The sequence below is a fragment of the Impatiens glandulifera genome, chromosome 7 (assembly GCF_907164915.1).
Source record: "Impatiens glandulifera chromosome 7, dImpGla2.1, whole genome shotgun sequence".
Lineage (NCBI taxonomy): Eukaryota > Viridiplantae > Streptophyta > Magnoliopsida > Ericales > Balsaminaceae > Impatiens > Impatiens glandulifera.
In genome coordinates, this window is record NC_061868.1 from 45,631,779 (window position 1) to 45,648,118 (window position 16,340).

At 29.4% G+C, this 16,340-nt stretch overlaps 2 protein-coding genes across 6 annotated transcripts; both read right to left on the reverse strand.

Annotated features, from left to right (window-relative positions):
- Positions 1-752: 752 nt before the first annotated feature.
- On the reverse strand, positions 753-5,676 carry LOC124945494. Of its 2 annotated transcripts, XM_047485939.1 has the most exons (14): positions 5,484-5,676; positions 5,286-5,351; positions 5,126-5,191; positions 4,960-5,035; positions 4,604-4,681; positions 4,163-4,260; positions 3,587-3,660; positions 2,852-2,939; positions 2,588-2,742; positions 2,435-2,477; positions 2,221-2,286; positions 1,951-2,028; positions 1,772-1,867; positions 753-942 (listed from the first exon to the last, which is right to left on the reverse strand). In XM_047485939.1, exons 1-13 carry the CDS (start codon positions 5,580-5,582, stop codon positions 1,778-1,780), a joined length of 1,077 nt encoding a protein of 358 aa, XP_047341895.1. In that variant the 5' UTR covers positions 5,583-5,676; the 3' UTR covers positions 753-942; positions 1,772-1,777. The 2 variants fall into 2 exon arrangements, with proteins under 2 accessions (XP_047341895.1, XP_047341894.1); XM_047485938.1 differs by lacking the exon at positions 753-942 and having other exon boundaries at positions 1,530-1,867.
- Positions 5,677-6,426: 750 nt separating this feature from the next.
- Positions 6,427-9,008, reverse strand: LOC124945307 (tubby-like F-box protein 8). 4 transcript variants are annotated; one of them, XM_047485717.1, is made up of 7 exons: positions 8,898-8,984; positions 8,775-8,801; positions 8,632-8,671; positions 8,004-8,480; positions 7,830-7,917; positions 7,602-7,734; positions 6,427-7,297 (listed from the first exon to the last, which is right to left on the reverse strand). In XM_047485717.1, the coding sequence occupies exons 4-7, from the start codon at positions 8,358-8,360 to the stop codon at positions 6,571-6,573; spliced, it is 1,305 nt and encodes a 434-aa protein (XP_047341673.1). In that variant the 5' UTR covers positions 8,361-8,480; positions 8,632-8,671; positions 8,775-8,801; positions 8,898-8,984; the 3' UTR covers positions 6,427-6,570. The 4 variants fall into 4 exon arrangements, with proteins under 4 accessions (XP_047341673.1, XP_047341671.1, XP_047341672.1 ...); XM_047485715.1 differs by having other exon boundaries at positions 8,632-8,801; positions 8,898-9,008; XM_047485716.1 differs by lacking the exon at positions 8,775-8,801 and having other exon boundaries at positions 8,898-8,997.
- Between the last annotated feature and the right edge of the window lie 7,332 nt (positions 9,009-16,340).

Sequence of the window (16,340 nt, forward strand, 5' to 3'; positions counted from 1 at the left end):
GTTGGGTTTTTGAAAAAACCTAATAGAGAAAAAATTAATGATTGGTGATGATTTTGAGGAGGTGATGATTATTTTTGGTAAAAAGACTTAAAATGTATTGATATTTATGAATAATATAAAATAATAATTAAAATAGAGGGTATTTTAGTATTTTAATTAATGAAATGAGTGATGTGATGGTTGAGAAGTGATTGATTAGAAAATTGGTTTTAGATGGATCTTTTAAAAAAAACCCAAAGAGAACAAGTCCTATGACTAGAATAATTCTGTTGAATTTCAATTTTTTTTTTAATTAAAAATCCTCCTTTATCACATTAACTATTATTTTTTAATTCATTTCACTCAAATAATAATTTTTTAAAAGCTCCATCAGATGAAAATAACAAATAAAAAATAAAAAAACAAGAATGATTAACTCTTCTCCATAATAATAATAAGTATGATATATATCTTATATATCAAACATTTCACTCAAATAATTAATTAAAGTAACACCAATTATTGTCACTAATTCACTCACTCAAATAAATAATTGACTAAAATATTATATATATAATTATGAAACTAGCACCAATTATTGTCAATTAAAAGTACTAGGTTAAAATTTAAAATTTAAATACAAATTATTAATTCAACAAATTAAAAATTTTAAATAAGTTATATTGAATTGATTTTTTTTTTCAATTATAAATAAATTGTGAAATTATCCACCCCAAACTATAGTGAATAGGGGTCCCCACATTGTTATTGACCTTCAAGACTTGAAAATTGAATTATTCAAAATTGAAATGTTCAATAGTCAATCGGGCAGAAGAAATAGACCACACTTAATTAAACCTTCTAACTGACCATTCAACTTACATGAGATTGTTACATTGATCCTCAAACTTCAAAATTAGTACAAAAATGAAGATCAACAATTAACCGTAGTTTTTCTTGATGCTGCGTCAATAAAAATTGGTTATTAATCGATTCAGTTATCATGTTTATCCAACTTATTCGCTAAACCCTAATACACAATCGGTACATGTGCATAATAATAACACTAACTCAATTATTGGTTTTACTTTTGTTAGCATCAACTATCGATAATAAATACAAAATGACAACACTTCAATTATATAGAATAAACTGTAATTAAATTCAAAAAAGAAGAAAGAAAATAAAGTGTAATATTAATAAAATTAATTGATGATGTTGTATTTAATAGCAATAACTCTGAGGCAAGATTGTCAATGTTGTGGGACTGGTTCAACCATTTTAATGGATGAAAAATTCAATTGTCTATTCTGACCACAATAATAATTATAATAATAATAGACAAATTTGATCCCTACTTATTTTGGATTCTTGTTTGGGGACATGATTCTTAATTTTAGGTTTTTTCTTTATTTATTTTAAAATATTTCAGGTTAAGAAATAAAAATATATAATTTTGATTAAAAGATTGAAATAATGGAAGAAGCTATATTGGTGCCAATTACCATATTGTCCACAATTTTTGGAAGCTTCTAACTACCTAGGGGGGGTGTTCTGTCAATATGATATAGGTTCGGTTAGTCGGTTAATGAAGAAACATGTATGCCTTATTTTCAATTGAAATCTCACATGGATCCACACCTAGATAAGAAATCAACAGGAATGGTGTTTCAAAAAGAAACTACATTGCTACACATGGGTTCATGTGAAAGCTAATTCTCTGTTTAGGACAAAACAAAAAGCATAAAAGAGACAAGAAGATAGCTGCATAATTAAGGAAGGAAGTATTGACCTTTGTCTATAGAACTTCTTCTTCTGGTTTGGCAATGTCAGCCACAAAGACACTACCCGAATCACACCATCCACCTAAAACGTCTCTGTCTGCACACTGTGCTCAAATATCCATTTGTTAAAAAATGAATCGAACCTTAAAAGACCAGAAATGTTTTAGAAGAATAAGAGAGCCTTTACCTTGCTAAATCCAAGCCAGTTTGAATCGCCTCTAAATGAGACTGTTTTTTCTCCATTCTTCCACTTTCCACCAAACACCTGTGTTCGAAACATAATTCTGATTACTTATTTCAACAAAGAAACGTGTTCTTAACGAGAATTGTACGTTGGTCTCTTCTATCAAAGAGACTTTCTTTTTATTGTTTTTCCTTGAGCCCTTTAGAGAAGATGGCTCAACTATTCTACTTGCGCTTATCATTTCAGGTTTATACATACAAAAAGAGAAATCACCTCATAATCGATGCCTTGCACATAAATATATTCTGGATCAATTGAAGAGAAAAATAGTCCAGTAATCTACAGCAATAAAGATTAAGAAATCATTTATCCATAGAAAATATGAGAGAAAAAAACTTACATTTCATTTTTCTTTAATCCAATAAACTGGGATCTGAGAAATGTAAGGCACGATAATATTTATATGTTACAGAAGACTGTTACAAACCTCGTATTTTGAGCAATGTACCCATCTCGATAACGCCGCCCACCTATAACAACAGAAGAAGTCGATTTTTATTAAGTTAGAAAAAACAAATGTGAAATGCAAATTTGCAACCAGAATTGGACTGGAAGAACAACAGGCCTATCCATAACTGACCTGCGAGGATCATATATGGTCACAGTACGATCTGCTCCACCAATAGCGATCCCAGTTGAAGAATTGCTGATGGCATAAATGGTATCCCCAACTGATCCACATATCCGATTCACACAACCACCGTTCTCTTTCATTCTCAAGTCCCATATGGAGAGCTGCAATAGTCCAAAACCATTAATTAACAGTAATTGTGGAAGTAACAAACTTTTTCAATTCTCAAACAATACATGGATGCAAATGTTTAGTTGCATAAATTTGCTGTACCTGACAACCTTCTGCCACAGCTACTACTGAACTCTCGTCAACATTATCCAAATTCTGCATAAAACTTAATGATGATGGATACAACAATCTGCAAAGAGGCTATATCAACAAGATTATATAGCTCAAGATGTTAATCATGAAAATGACTTAAACATGGATCCAAGCCCTTGTTTGATGAAGGGTTATTTGGATTTCCTCATTCTCATCAACAATCACTTCATTAATCAAAATAACAAATTACCCCAAAAGAGTATTTTAGTCATTTAACCCCAAATAATCCACTTTTTCATCAAACAAGGTTTTCTCCAAAAAAGTTAACTACATCAAACAAGCACAAGACTTGGACCTTGTTTTATGAATGGTTATTAGGATTTAATCAAATAATCTTGTATCCCATCATGAATCAGAACACCAAATTACCCTTACTTTATATTTTCTAACATTTGAAATGTTAAATACAATGGATATTTTATCATCTAACCCAAATAACCCCACATAATCTACTCTCTTTTTCTTTTTATCAAATAAGGTTTATTTTCACAAAAAAAAAACAAAAGACCTACATCAAACAAACTCTTAGCCCAGTGAAGCTTTGTTTTCAAATGAGAGGTTATGATTATCCAAACAAAAGACTTATATGCCCTAAATATGATTAATCAAGTGAAAATAAAATTAAAGAAGACAGCCCTAAAAAGTAAAAAACACAAAACTAAGTACCAGATTCTATTTACTTACGTGTGTAGTGTCCGAAGGTGAGTATCTTCATCATATACATCAATACTCTTACAGAAGCTCCGAGCTACAACAGCCTTGTTGAACACAAACAGAATATTGTTGATGTGAGAATTGATTACAGCGACGATAAAAATCTGTATATGTTGGCTAACAAAAAGATATACTATAATTCTAATTAAACCAAATCAAACTAGTTTTGCAACAATCCCCACTAAAATCCAAGTTTATAAAATCTCAAACAACTTGTATTGGTAACGACAATATCAACCTTCATTACAGACAGCTCTTAAACAGTAACAAGTGGCAACAAATGAGAGAACCCCTATAATTCAGCTAACTCACCTAGGGCTTGTTTGATGTGGATTATTTGGATTAAATCCAACATCATCAATTCATCCAACAAATTACTCAAAGTATCAGTTAAAATACTAAAATACAGTTTTCTTTATACCATTTAAAAATATCAAATATTAAGGGTGTTAACCAAATATTTCCCTTTCCACTCAAACGAAATTATTTTCAAATAACCCTACATCAAACAAGCCCTAAATAAACCATGAGAAAGGGGCAACTTACCCTGGACCAGTGGGTGGGACTGAAACAGAGCCCTGACCAACTGCCCTCTCCAACACCACAATCTCGAGGCAATGCTGAAAATGTAACTCTATCAACATCTGAAATCAATGATCATAATGACTAAGTTATTCATCAAATTATTAATTTTTATTATTATGCTTTTATAATTAAATATGCATAAGATGAAATAGTATGTTGGTGGCATGACCAAGACAATTAATTGGATGCCTAATGGAAAATATCCAAAATGTGAAGCTAACCAGAAACATATGATAGAATTTACATGTGCTTGGGAGAAATTAAAATATGAGATATATAGAATATTATCTAACGAACAAACATAAAGATAGAGATTGTAAGGGGTGAACAAATCAGCAATAGTAGTAACCATTTTCAAATAGATAAGCTACGAAAAGGAGTGATACCAATTGATACTCATACCTTTACCACTCGAATCTAGTTTTGAGACGATAAGGTGACCATAAGAATCTACACTTCCTAATATTAAGCTGTCATTCCCTGCAAATAAAGTCAAGATTTTAAATGGTAGATCAACTTAAACAACATTCTATCGAGGTTGAAGAAATACAGACAGGTGTGGAGTTTTATCATGTTTTGTAACTAGATTCTAAAATAACATCCACATGCTTCAAGTGTTCTATACAACATTTCTGATGCCATATTTCTACAAACATTATGTCAGTGATAAAATGTCTGCATATAGGTTTACTATCTGAACATAGACAATCAAATGGAAAAGAACCATTAAAATACATATGTTTCAATTTTTTTCTTACTATCAGTTCCGGCAAGCGCTATACTCTGAATTTCTGACCTATGAGGACAACGGTTCACTACAGAGGCATCCAACATCTGCAAATAAAAAAATAAAAATAAAAAAAAACTCAGTTGGATCAACATTCTAGGGAAGAATTATCACATAAGACGTGACAGGGAGTTAACCTGAGCGTTTTCAGGAATCAACAGTCCTTCTTTTCCTTGATTTACCAAAGCATCCTCCATGGATATCTGCACATGGAAGAAATGCATTACAAAATCGATATTAAAACAAGTAGGAAACTGAAATTGCTGTGAATTGAACTGACAAAAGCATGGAAGAAACCTCAATTCTGTAAATGCGAGAACCGGAAGCAACATAAATCCAGCATGAGGCACCATCACTGTCAACCTGCAGGACACGAAAGGGAAACCGAATTGAGCAAGGACGTGCATTTTACATTGCAGGAAAGTCGAAAACTCAAGTAATGGTTGATATATAATGATAACGATGTAGGATTCAACAGAGAAGTTTAGGAATTACATGGAGCGCGAGTCGAGTGGATTGAACAGAGCCAGGAGATGGATGTTCAAGAAGAGAGACGGGAATTACTGCCTTCCGCAGGCTCTTTGCTTCAAGCATCTCTCGCTTCTCTAACTCTGCCGGCGGCGGCGGCTAAGTATTCAGAGTAGGCGTTGCGCCGAAGAAGAAGACCGGACTAGTTCCCTCTTGAAAAATAATTTGAGAAATAAAGGTTTTATTTATTATTATCAAGTAAAAGGTTATTAATTTTTTTAAATTGGAATATATATATATTAAAAAATATAATAATATGTTTATACACACGATAAAACATAACATTATAAAATAAAAAAGTCACAAAAACAAGAAAATAAAAAAATAATACAAACGCATGAATTTGTAATCACTTGAGAATAACTATTAACTCTCCGACCTTCTACATCGATTTTCCTAAATGAATCTAAAAAACGTCATAATAATATTTATTATTAATAATATGCATTACAAGACTATAATCATTGAGGGGATGCTTCGTATGTGGTTTGTACTCAGAAATGGGAAAGAAAATAAAATGAATTGTTTGGTTAATGGGTTTTATTCCAGAACATTAATTTAATTCCCGGATATTTAAGAATTATTCATTCATCGGATATTTAAGAATTATTCATTCATCTTTAAATCTGTAGGTCTCTATATTAGTTGTTTCAATACAAAATTTTCGACAATTACCAGGGCATCACCTCGACAATACAAAAGTAAGTTTATTAATATATACAATTTTCCCGCAGTAAGATTCAAATTTTGAGGTATTACAAAAATAAACTAGTACAAAGCAACTTTAGTAGAGTAATTTTAATGGCAGACAAAATAACATCACCTTATTATTTGTCAAATTTTGATCCAAATATAAAAATCCAGATAAAATTACACTTGGTTGAAAAGTGAATTATTGACAGTTTCAAAATAGACCAAACTATGCAATATCTTCTGGTGAGTAAAGAGTGTCTAAAAAACAAACAAACAAAACACAGAATAAAAACATACATAATAATACACAGTACACACACAACATAAACAAAAAGCATAGAGAATATAGTCAGTCAGACAGTCATTCACATGCCAGTTTGGTGTCGAAACTGCTTAAACAGATCGCAAACGCCTGAAACGCAGACAAAGGATACCTATAATCCATGGTAAACATATCCTTCCCAACCTTACCAAACTGCAATATTATCTTGTCATGGTCAGACCTACCACCCGGTGGTACCACAACCGCAGCAGTCGGCTGTGCGGCTGCAGCAATCAGCTGAAAATTCTTAACCGAAGCCACCGTAACCCTCCCTCTAAAATTCAAGCACCAGCACTGCAATTGCTCGTGCCATCTGGGTGGCTTATTCCGTAGGACCAAAGGTCTGCTTTTCGCCTCCACCGGCTCGTGCGAGTGCGAGCCCACGTCGGATGAGAACCGAGAGCTGCTGAATTCGTTGGTCAGCCCTTCCAACGATTTGGAAAACGAGATGCTACGAAACGAATCCTCTAAGGGACGTTGGAGAAGCTCGGGCTGCCCGGGAACAGCGCCTCCGGGATCGAGGGACGAGATAGGGATAGAGTGCATGGTGCAGTTCATTTTGCGGGGCCCTCTCGTTCCCAACACGTTTAGCTCGTAGGTTACGTGGGCTATGTTGTAGCTTCCGGTTGGGACTTTTGGGGAGACCTTTTTCGAGCTGCTGAACCTACGGCTGCTCGTATTGACAGGTACGTGATGATGATTGTCGTTGTTATTGTATGGCGGTTGGGTGTCATATATAATGAACTTCGTCCCCAGGAAATTTGACCTGACAGACAACCAACACAAAGCCCCAATTGGAAACACAGTAAGTTTATGTATGAAAATGCAGGTTATTTGGTAAATGACTAAAATACCCTTTGTAGTAATATTTTAAGATGTTAAGTAAGGGCATTTGAGTCAATAATTTCATTTCATCAAACTAGACCTATTTAGTTTCCAAACATAATCACAATTTCTAAATTCATAAATTATGTATCATTGTAGATTTTCCCTTGCTCAACACCAAAATATACTCATCTTCTAACAACCAACTCGACTTGATTCAGAAGAACATGAACGAAAGCATTTACCTCAGTTTGCCAATGTAAGTATTGGTAGATCTCGATATGTTCTCGATATCCATGGAGATAACATACTCAGTGCAAGTAGTTCGCCTATTTCGTTTAGCAGAAAGAAGGAATTTCCCATTTTCAACCAGCAAAGCTGAAAATCCATTCAACAACAATTAGAAGTTAGAAAAACCCTTACAATCGTATGACAAACGAAGACAAACTCTAAATAAAACAAGAAGCATATACCAGTGCTGAGCGAAAGGTAAAGATGGTAAGTTAATTTAGACTTGTCTCTCTTAATGAAGCATTGAACAGTCCCATCTCTAGGACCAGGCTGCAATCAAAGAAGAAACATCTTAATAAATTCAATTTCATGGCTCTATCAATGACAATTTTCAAATTACATTGAAAAATCTCAACCTGTTTAAGCGAAACAGGGAAGGTAAGCCTCCCAGAGAATTCGGGATTGAGAACAATCTCTTTACACATTTCTCTCCAAGATTTACAGACAGCTGCACAAGCCACAACATGTTTACGAGCAGGCCAGTTGCTTTCACTAGCTTCTAATCTCTTAATTACATCGCGAAGTAGTTCAGGAGGTAAACTTGCCCAACAACAGTTTTGTATAACCGGATTAATTTGATGATCATGTAATTCATGAACAGCACCATGAGATTTTCCTCTATGATGATTACCAGGCAACCTAACCTCGAAACTTCGTCGCGATAAGCTACCAAATCCATCCCTTACATCGCGCATAATGTTTCGAAAAGACATTATATCTTGTTTATATTTTAACCCAATTCAGTTTCTTCTGTACATATACTTGGAAAGATGAATCGATCAAGGAGACCAAGTTAGTTCCATAACTGGAAATGACATTGACATAGTAGTAATCTACAATTTAGAATGAAGCTCTAATTAGAACAAAAAAAGGACATAGAATACAGAACAAAACAAAACAAAACAAGTAAGGAAGATTCCTCAAAAAAGTGAACTTCATATTGACCTAAAAAGCATCGTAATTCATATTAATCAGAAATACTACCTCGGATGAATCCGCTAGTTCACCGCATCTTCGATTTGAGCTGAAAGAAGTCAAATTGAGAAAAGGGTAAGAAGAATAAGCATTAATAGGTGACTTTAAGGATAGAGTAACCCTAATGAAGCCAATATCTGTAAAAACTTGACCATAATCGATGATTCAAAGAACCAAACCTGTATAAAAGAGAGAGTTCAATTAGTAGAGCAGCAATTAAAGAAGATCGAAGGAAGAAGAAGATGAGAAATGGCTTCTCTCTTTCTATCTCTCACCTCAGCTCGATGATTCATTGTTTATCGTAGATCCTCTCCTTTACGTACGCACGCGGTTTCTCTCTCTCCTCCATCTGGATCAACGGCACGGATAAGACTAGAAAAACTCAATCTTTTTTTATTATATGATAAATTGTCTTGAACTTATACAAATTTAAATAAAATATTATTTCTACTTGTAAAAATATTACACGACAAAATTATTATATATTAATTTATTTGTTTTGAAACAGGCTTTTGGATAATATTTTTTTTTTGTAATTTTTTTTTTAAAATTTTTGAGGTAAAATTAGGGTTTATAATGTAATTAATTAGAAAGAAAGAAATATTAATAGTAAATCATTAGAATTGGGCATGCAGCTTGCCAACATGATGTGATGATGAAGAATAAATTAAGATAATTTATTACTCTTTTATTACCTTCTTACTTATATGACATTTAATTTGATAATATATTAAATATATTAATCACTAAATAAGAAGTCACATTGATCTCCTACTTAATTAACTTTTTTTTTATTTATGTGTGTGGACATGGTCTAAGTCTTTAATTAAAACATACAAAAGACATAAACATTAATTTTATTACTCTTTTTTTTCTAAAGGAAACCTATCATATTATCTTAGGATTTGTTTGGTAATAGTTAATTTGGAACTAGAAATAAAATTGGGAGGTCTAATTTCACTTCATAAATTTTGTAAACCATTTAAGTTTAAGAATTAAAATTAAAATTATAATTAAATTTAAACTAAGGTAATTTAATAATTCTTTTCTTTCAGTACAGAAATATAATTTCAGTATTTATTTTTTAATATTTTTTCAAACAAAATATATTATTATATCATTTATAACTTAATGTGTTCAACAAATATTATGATGTTAAAATTTTAATATTTTTTTAATTTAGTAAGTTAATATTTCTCTATATATATAGAGAGAATGATAGAGAGCGCAACTGAGAGAGTCGGGAGAGCGATGGTCTACATGGCAGACAAAAGAAATTAATAAATAAATAAAAATATAATAATAATTAAAACAAGTTTGTAGAATATTCTCTCTCCTCTTATTAATTAATTTCTCTCTCCTCTTATTAAATAATTTTTCTCTCTATCTCTACAAATTAATTTATCTCATTTATCCATATTCTGAAAATTATTATTTTATTCATTTATTTGATATTTATTATCACTCATTTAACCGGTTAAAATAACTCAATAATTTACAAGAATCTCTCACATTAAATATTTTAATAATATGTTTAAATAAATTCTAAACCATAAACCTTAAACCCCAAATTCTAAACCCTAATCTCTAAATTCTAAACTCTAAATCCTAAATACTAAATTCTAAACTCAAAACCCTAAACCCTAATTAATATAACTGATTAGTTGAATTATGAATTTATCTCTTTTATTTTTATTTTATTTTTATGAATTTTCAATTCCTTTATTTATCAAATATTTTTTATTTATTTTTTATGACCTTTTTTTTTATTATTTTTTTTATTGACTTATTAATATTTTTTTTAGTTTTATTACTTATAAATAAATGTTTATCTAATATTTCGATTCTCACGATTAATTATTTTCTCTCCAGGAATTATAAGATAGAAATTATTTGATAAGAGAAGAGAGAAAATAATTAATAAGAGGACCTGTCATAAACTGGATCATTCGCTGTCTCAGCGCTCTCTATCATTTTTCATATATATATATATAATTTAGTTATATCATTTTTCTTAATTAATATTTCATTTTTAAATTTATAAAGTTAACAAATCAATATTTTTTTAACAAGAATTAAACCTTGACACTTAAAATATCTTAATAAGTTATATCAAACAAATATTTTAGTAATACAGATTATAAATATTAAAATTATTTTTATTATATTTTTTTCAAACATAAAAAATTAGAATTAAATTACAATTTTATAGTTTTGTCTAAATATAGTAATTGAATTATAATTAAATTGAATTGAAAATAAATGTCAATTTTAGTATATATAATTGTAATTTAAATAAGAAACAGAAATTATAATTCCTTTCAAACCGTGCTTGTGTCAATGAATTGTTATATAATTTTTAATTTTTAATTTGATAAACATATTAATCACCAACCAAATTTATAAGATCTCATAATTAATTAGATATGGATATGTACTAAGTGGACTTTAGGTATCTGTAAACAAATTTAGGTCACCAAATTTAGAGAGGAGACACATTACTAAAGTCAACTTGCATATATACATTATATATAATATATGTGGTATCATCAAGGGACAAACACACAAATATATTGTTTTCTTATGGTTAAGTTTAAAATTATACTAATAAAATGCTTAAGTTTGCACTGAGAAAATGAAAAATATTAGTGCAAATCCGGTCCTAACTCAAAATTACATGAGTTAAACAAACGTAAAACTTCAAAATATTATCATAATCAATATAAACTACTACCATTTTTCATTAAAAAAGTATTTTTATTTAATTTAAGCTCATTTATATAATTGTAGTGTATTTTATTAATATAATACAATTCTCATGTTTAATTCTCATTATTAACATTTTTAAATTAAAGTTTAAACTACGACCATATTAGCTCGTGTTAACTTTAAAAAAATGTATATATAATTATATTCGGTTTACAATTTTATTACATAATATTAATAATTTCTTAGAATAAAATAGAAACACAAACAAAACCATCAATTTTATCATTGAAGTCTAAATTATTTAAGTTGTAAGCATTAAAATATCTAAAAATTATGCGTTGTCATTATAGTTTATGTTTAAATAATAAACATTTCTAAATAAATTCATTATAGTCACTTCTAAATAAGTTCATTATAGTCACTTATTATCTTTGTAATTCATTAAGGTAATTTAGGTGGAAAAAATCTTGTGTACTAGAATATATATTTGAGTGTTAATTTTAAGTAAAAATGACATAAATTGATAAAAATTAATGATTATTAATATAGATGAAATAAAACTCTAATTTAAAAATAAAATCGATAAATAATAAATACTAATTGTTTTGAACAAATTAAGGACCATATTAAAAAGAATGTCACCTAATTTTAATCGATGAGTTACATAGTGTTAGCTAGATTGAAAAAAAAACAATTAATTTATGAAAGAAGTGTCACAAACTCTATAGTATAATCTTAAATAATTATATTAAAATCATTAATTTAAAAAATAAATTGTTGAAACCTTACTTTAAAGACCAAGAAAAATCTCATAGTAAAAATAATCTATATGGTTGAGAAATTATGACAGCTACGTCATGAAATAAATGAAGACAAAATAAATAAATTATAGAACTAAAAATTCCTTAAAACTAGCTAAGGTTTTATATAAACTTAATTGTTACCTTCCTGTAAAGGAGGTTTAATGAAAATTAACCACCTGATTTATTTATTAAATCTTTATTTTAAGGTACAAATATCACAATATTTAGCATCCCAATTAAAGAATAATAATTATACTCATTTAAGAGATTAACAACAAAATCGATAAAAATTAATTTCAAAAGTCTTCCTATATAATTTTTTTTAATAATTCTACAAATTGACCAGTTGCCCACTAAAAATCAAGGATTTAGGATGATTCCCAAGATAATATTTAAATAAATAAACTGTACAAAATTATATATATATTTCCTTGGTCCTATTTAGAGTCAAAACATATTTTTGTTATAGATTAAAGAAATAATTTATAGTGAGTGGCCTTCATTCAATATTGTATCTTAATAAGTAATTGCACCCACTCGTTGAAATTATCGCAGCTTATATTTATTAAGTAAGATAAGGTTGTTATTAATTAAGGCCTTAAGGGTCAGTGACTCAAATGATTGATTACTAGTCATTCTAATTATGTTATTATTTTGGGTAACTGTCCCACAATTTTATATGATTAAATCTTAATTAGTTATTTAAATAATTTCAATCCCTAATTAAATATTATTTCCCTCTTCTTTTACATTAATTAATTAAAATATTCAATATTTTGAAAAAATAAAATATTTTATTATTATATATTAATATTTTTAATTTTCTTTATAAAAAAAATATAACTTTCTTAAAATCATTATTAATTATCAAGACCAAAATGCATTGTTTTAAGAATATTGGTATGAGTTAGGAGCACATAACTTGTGAAGTATCTAAATTTAGTTGAGTTTTATTTAATTTAATCAAAATGATAATATATATATATAGTTTAAAGTCAAGGCACCACAATAATACATTTTATACTTAACACGAAAGTTCAAGTCCTAAAATATTTAAATTTAGATTTTAAAGAATGCATTTTTAATTATAATTTTTTTTCTTTTCTAATTATTTTCTCTCTCATTAATTATATATATATATATATATATATATATATATATATATATATATATATATATATATATATATATATATATATATATATATATATATATATTCTCACTAATCATATAAAATATATTTTTTTTATCAATAATTTATATATATTAAACGTAATTTACCTTATTTATTAATTATATTATCTTTCATCATTAATTTTATATAAATACATTTTATCTTTTATTATACATTTTTTCTCTCATCATATATATATAATATTTTCTTTATTAGTATAAATAATTTTTTAATTAATATAAAAATTAACTAATTAGTAATAAATATTAAATACAAAATATATATACATACACAAAATAATAAAATTATTTCAACAATTTCAAGTTGTTTAACGGTTAAAGTGTTTACATTTCATGCTTAAGATCAGGGTTTGAATCCCAAAACATTCAAATTTAGATTTTCAAGAATGCATTATTAACTATAATATACGGTGGTGCAACTTTTAAACAAAAGATATGAGGCATCTGAAAGTGTGAGGTCGAAATTAGTGGTTAATTTTACGAGCATTTGAAAGTGTAAGGTCACGAGATGGAGGTCGAGTGGTGGGTGGTTCATCGAGTGTGATGTCAGAATTATTGGTTGGTTTGGCGAGCATCTGAAAGTGTGAGGTCACGAGATGGAGGTCGAGTGGTGAGTGGTTTGTCGAGTGTGAGGTCAGAATTAGTGGTTGGTTTTGCGAGCATTTAAAAATGTGATGTCACGAGATGAAGGTCGGGAGGTCGAGTGTTAGATGGTTTGTCGAGTGTGAGGTTGGGATTAGTGGTTGATTTGACGAGTATTTAAAAATGTGAGCTCACGATATGAAGTTCGGGTAGTGGGTGGTTTGTCGAGTTTGATGTCGGAATTAGTGGTTGGTTTAACGAGCATTTGAAAGTGTGAGGTCACGAGATGGAGGTCGGGTGGTGGGTGATTTGTCAAGTGTGAGGTCGGATTTAGAGGTTGGTTTAGAGAGCATTTAAAAGTGTGAGATCACAAAATGGAGAGGTCGGTTAATAGATAACTTGTCGAGTGTGAGGTCGGAATTAGTGGTTGGTTTAACGAGCATTTGAAAGTGTGAGGTCACGAGATGAAAGTCGGGTGGTGGTTAGTGGTTTGTTTGACATTGGATAAGAGGTCTGTGATCAAAATTGGGATTTGGTTATTGATTTCTTGAAGTGAGAGTAAAATAGAGTTTGACTAAGATTGGTGAGTAGTTTGTCGATTGTGATGTCGAAATTAGTGGTTGGTTTAACGAGCATTTGAAAGTGTGAAGTCACGAGATGAATGTCGGGTGATGTTTAGTGGTTGGTTTAACATTGGATAAGAGGTGTGTGATCAAAATTGGGATTTGGTTATTGATTTATTGAAGTGGGAGTAAAAGAGATGTCGACTAAGATTGATGAGTGGTTTATCGAATGATAAAAATAGGCATATGAAATAGTATGTGTCACAAGATTAGTGTCAGTGAGTGATTTATCGAGTGTGAGGTCAGAATTAATGGTTAGTTTGGTGAACATCTGAAAGTGTGAGGTCACGAGATGGAGGTCGGGTGGTGGGTGGTTTGTCGAGTGTGAGGTTAGAATTAATGGTTGGTTTAACGATCATTTAAAAGTGTGAGGTCACAAGATGGAGGTCGGGTGGTGAGTGATTTGTCGAGTGTGAGGTTGGAATTAGTGGTTGGTTTAACGGACATTTGAAAGTGTGAGATCATGAGATGAAGGTCGGGTGGTGGGTGGTTTGTCAAGTGTGAGGTCGGAATTAGTGGTTGGTTTAACGAACATTTGAAAGTGTGAGATCACGAGATGAAAGTCGGGTGGTGGTTAGTGGTTGGTTTGACGTTGGATAAGAGGTCTGAGATCAATTAGGATTGGTTGTTTATTTATTGAAGTGGAAGTAAAAGAGAGGTCGACTAAAATTGATGAGTGGTTTGTCGATAGATAAATAAACATATGAAAAAGTGTGAGTCACAAGATTAAGGTCAATGGGTGGTTTGTCGAGAGGGAATAAAGATACATATGAAAAAGTGTGAGTCACAAGATAATGGTCAATTGGGGAGTTTATGGTTGAGTTTGACAAGAGATAAGAGATGTTCATATCTATTGAGGTCGACTAAGATTGATGGGTGGTTTATCGAGGGATAAAAAAACATATAAAAAAGTGTGAGTCACAAGATGGTGGTCAATTGATGGATTAAATAGGGTGCTTAGAGAATAAAATATATGTTAACATTAAGTTTAAGATAAACTTAATTTTTACAAATTAAAATCAATTTTAAATTAATTAAATTTATATAATATTAATTTTATCTAAAATATTTATAAATAAATAATATTTTATATATATTCAAATGCATTGGATTCATTAGTTTATTTAAAATATTACTAAAAATATTAGTTATATAATTTATTTGAATAATTTATGAGAAAAAGTTATATCTTAAAGATCAAAAGTCAGAAAACTTTATATATTATATATATATAAAAAAAGTTAAAGTAAAAAAGAAAAAGTTAATAGTTATATAAAATTAATCTAAGAAATAAATAATAATTACAAAATTAATTAGAAGAATTATAGATTTATTTGATATTGACTCAAATCCTTATAGAATTGATTTTTGTTCAAAGATTAATTTATTTGAATTACTAATAACTTATTTTAAGTTTGTAAATTCAATTCACTTTATTTTTAATTATTGTAAGATTTTAAGATTTTATAAATTAATAAACAATATTTTAGAAAATTAACATGATGTTTAAATGGATCATGTCGGGCCTAAGTCGTCGTGATGGGCTATGGTCGGTCGCTAACTGAATCCATGTTATAAGGACTTACATATGAAAAAAACAAATAAATGCAATCTTATTGAATAAGTTTAATATTATTTTTAATTCTTTCCAATAATTAAATTAATTATTAGAAACATAGATTTTTATTAGTATAAGAAATATTTTATTACCCACTTAGTAATTGGTTTTAGATCGTGTTTATTAATAATATTCAAACTTAATTAAGATTAATAATTATAAATAATAAAAATAAAAGAAAAAGTGGGC

Excerpts from the sequence above, each read along its gene's own strand:
- LOC124945494 (XM_047485939.1), bottom strand. The coding sequence starts at position 5,582 with ATGCTTGAAGCAAAGAGCCTGCGGAAGGCAGTAATTCCCGTCTCTCTT. Across the intron at positions 4,682-4,959 it reads AGCGCTTGCCGGAACTGATA|GGAATGACAGCTTAATATTA; the intron begins GTAAGAAAAAAA and ends CTTTATTTGCAG. Across the intron at positions 3,661-4,162 it reads GTCCCACCCACTGGTCCAGG|GCTGTTGTAGCTCGGAGCTT; the intron begins GTAAGTTGCCCC and ends GTGTTCAACAAG.
- LOC124945307 (XM_047485715.1), bottom strand. The coding sequence starts at position 8,360 with ATGTCTTTTCGAAACATTATGCGCGATGTAAGGGATGGATTTGGTAGC. Across the intron at positions 7,918-8,003 it reads TCCCTGTTTCGCTTAAACAG|CCTGGTCCTAGAGATGGGAC; the intron begins GTTGAGATTTTT and ends CTTTGATTGCAG. Across the intron at positions 7,298-7,601 it reads ACTTACATTGGCAAACTGAG|GTCAAATTTCCTGGGGACGA; the intron begins GTAAATGCTTTC and ends GTTGTCTGTCAG.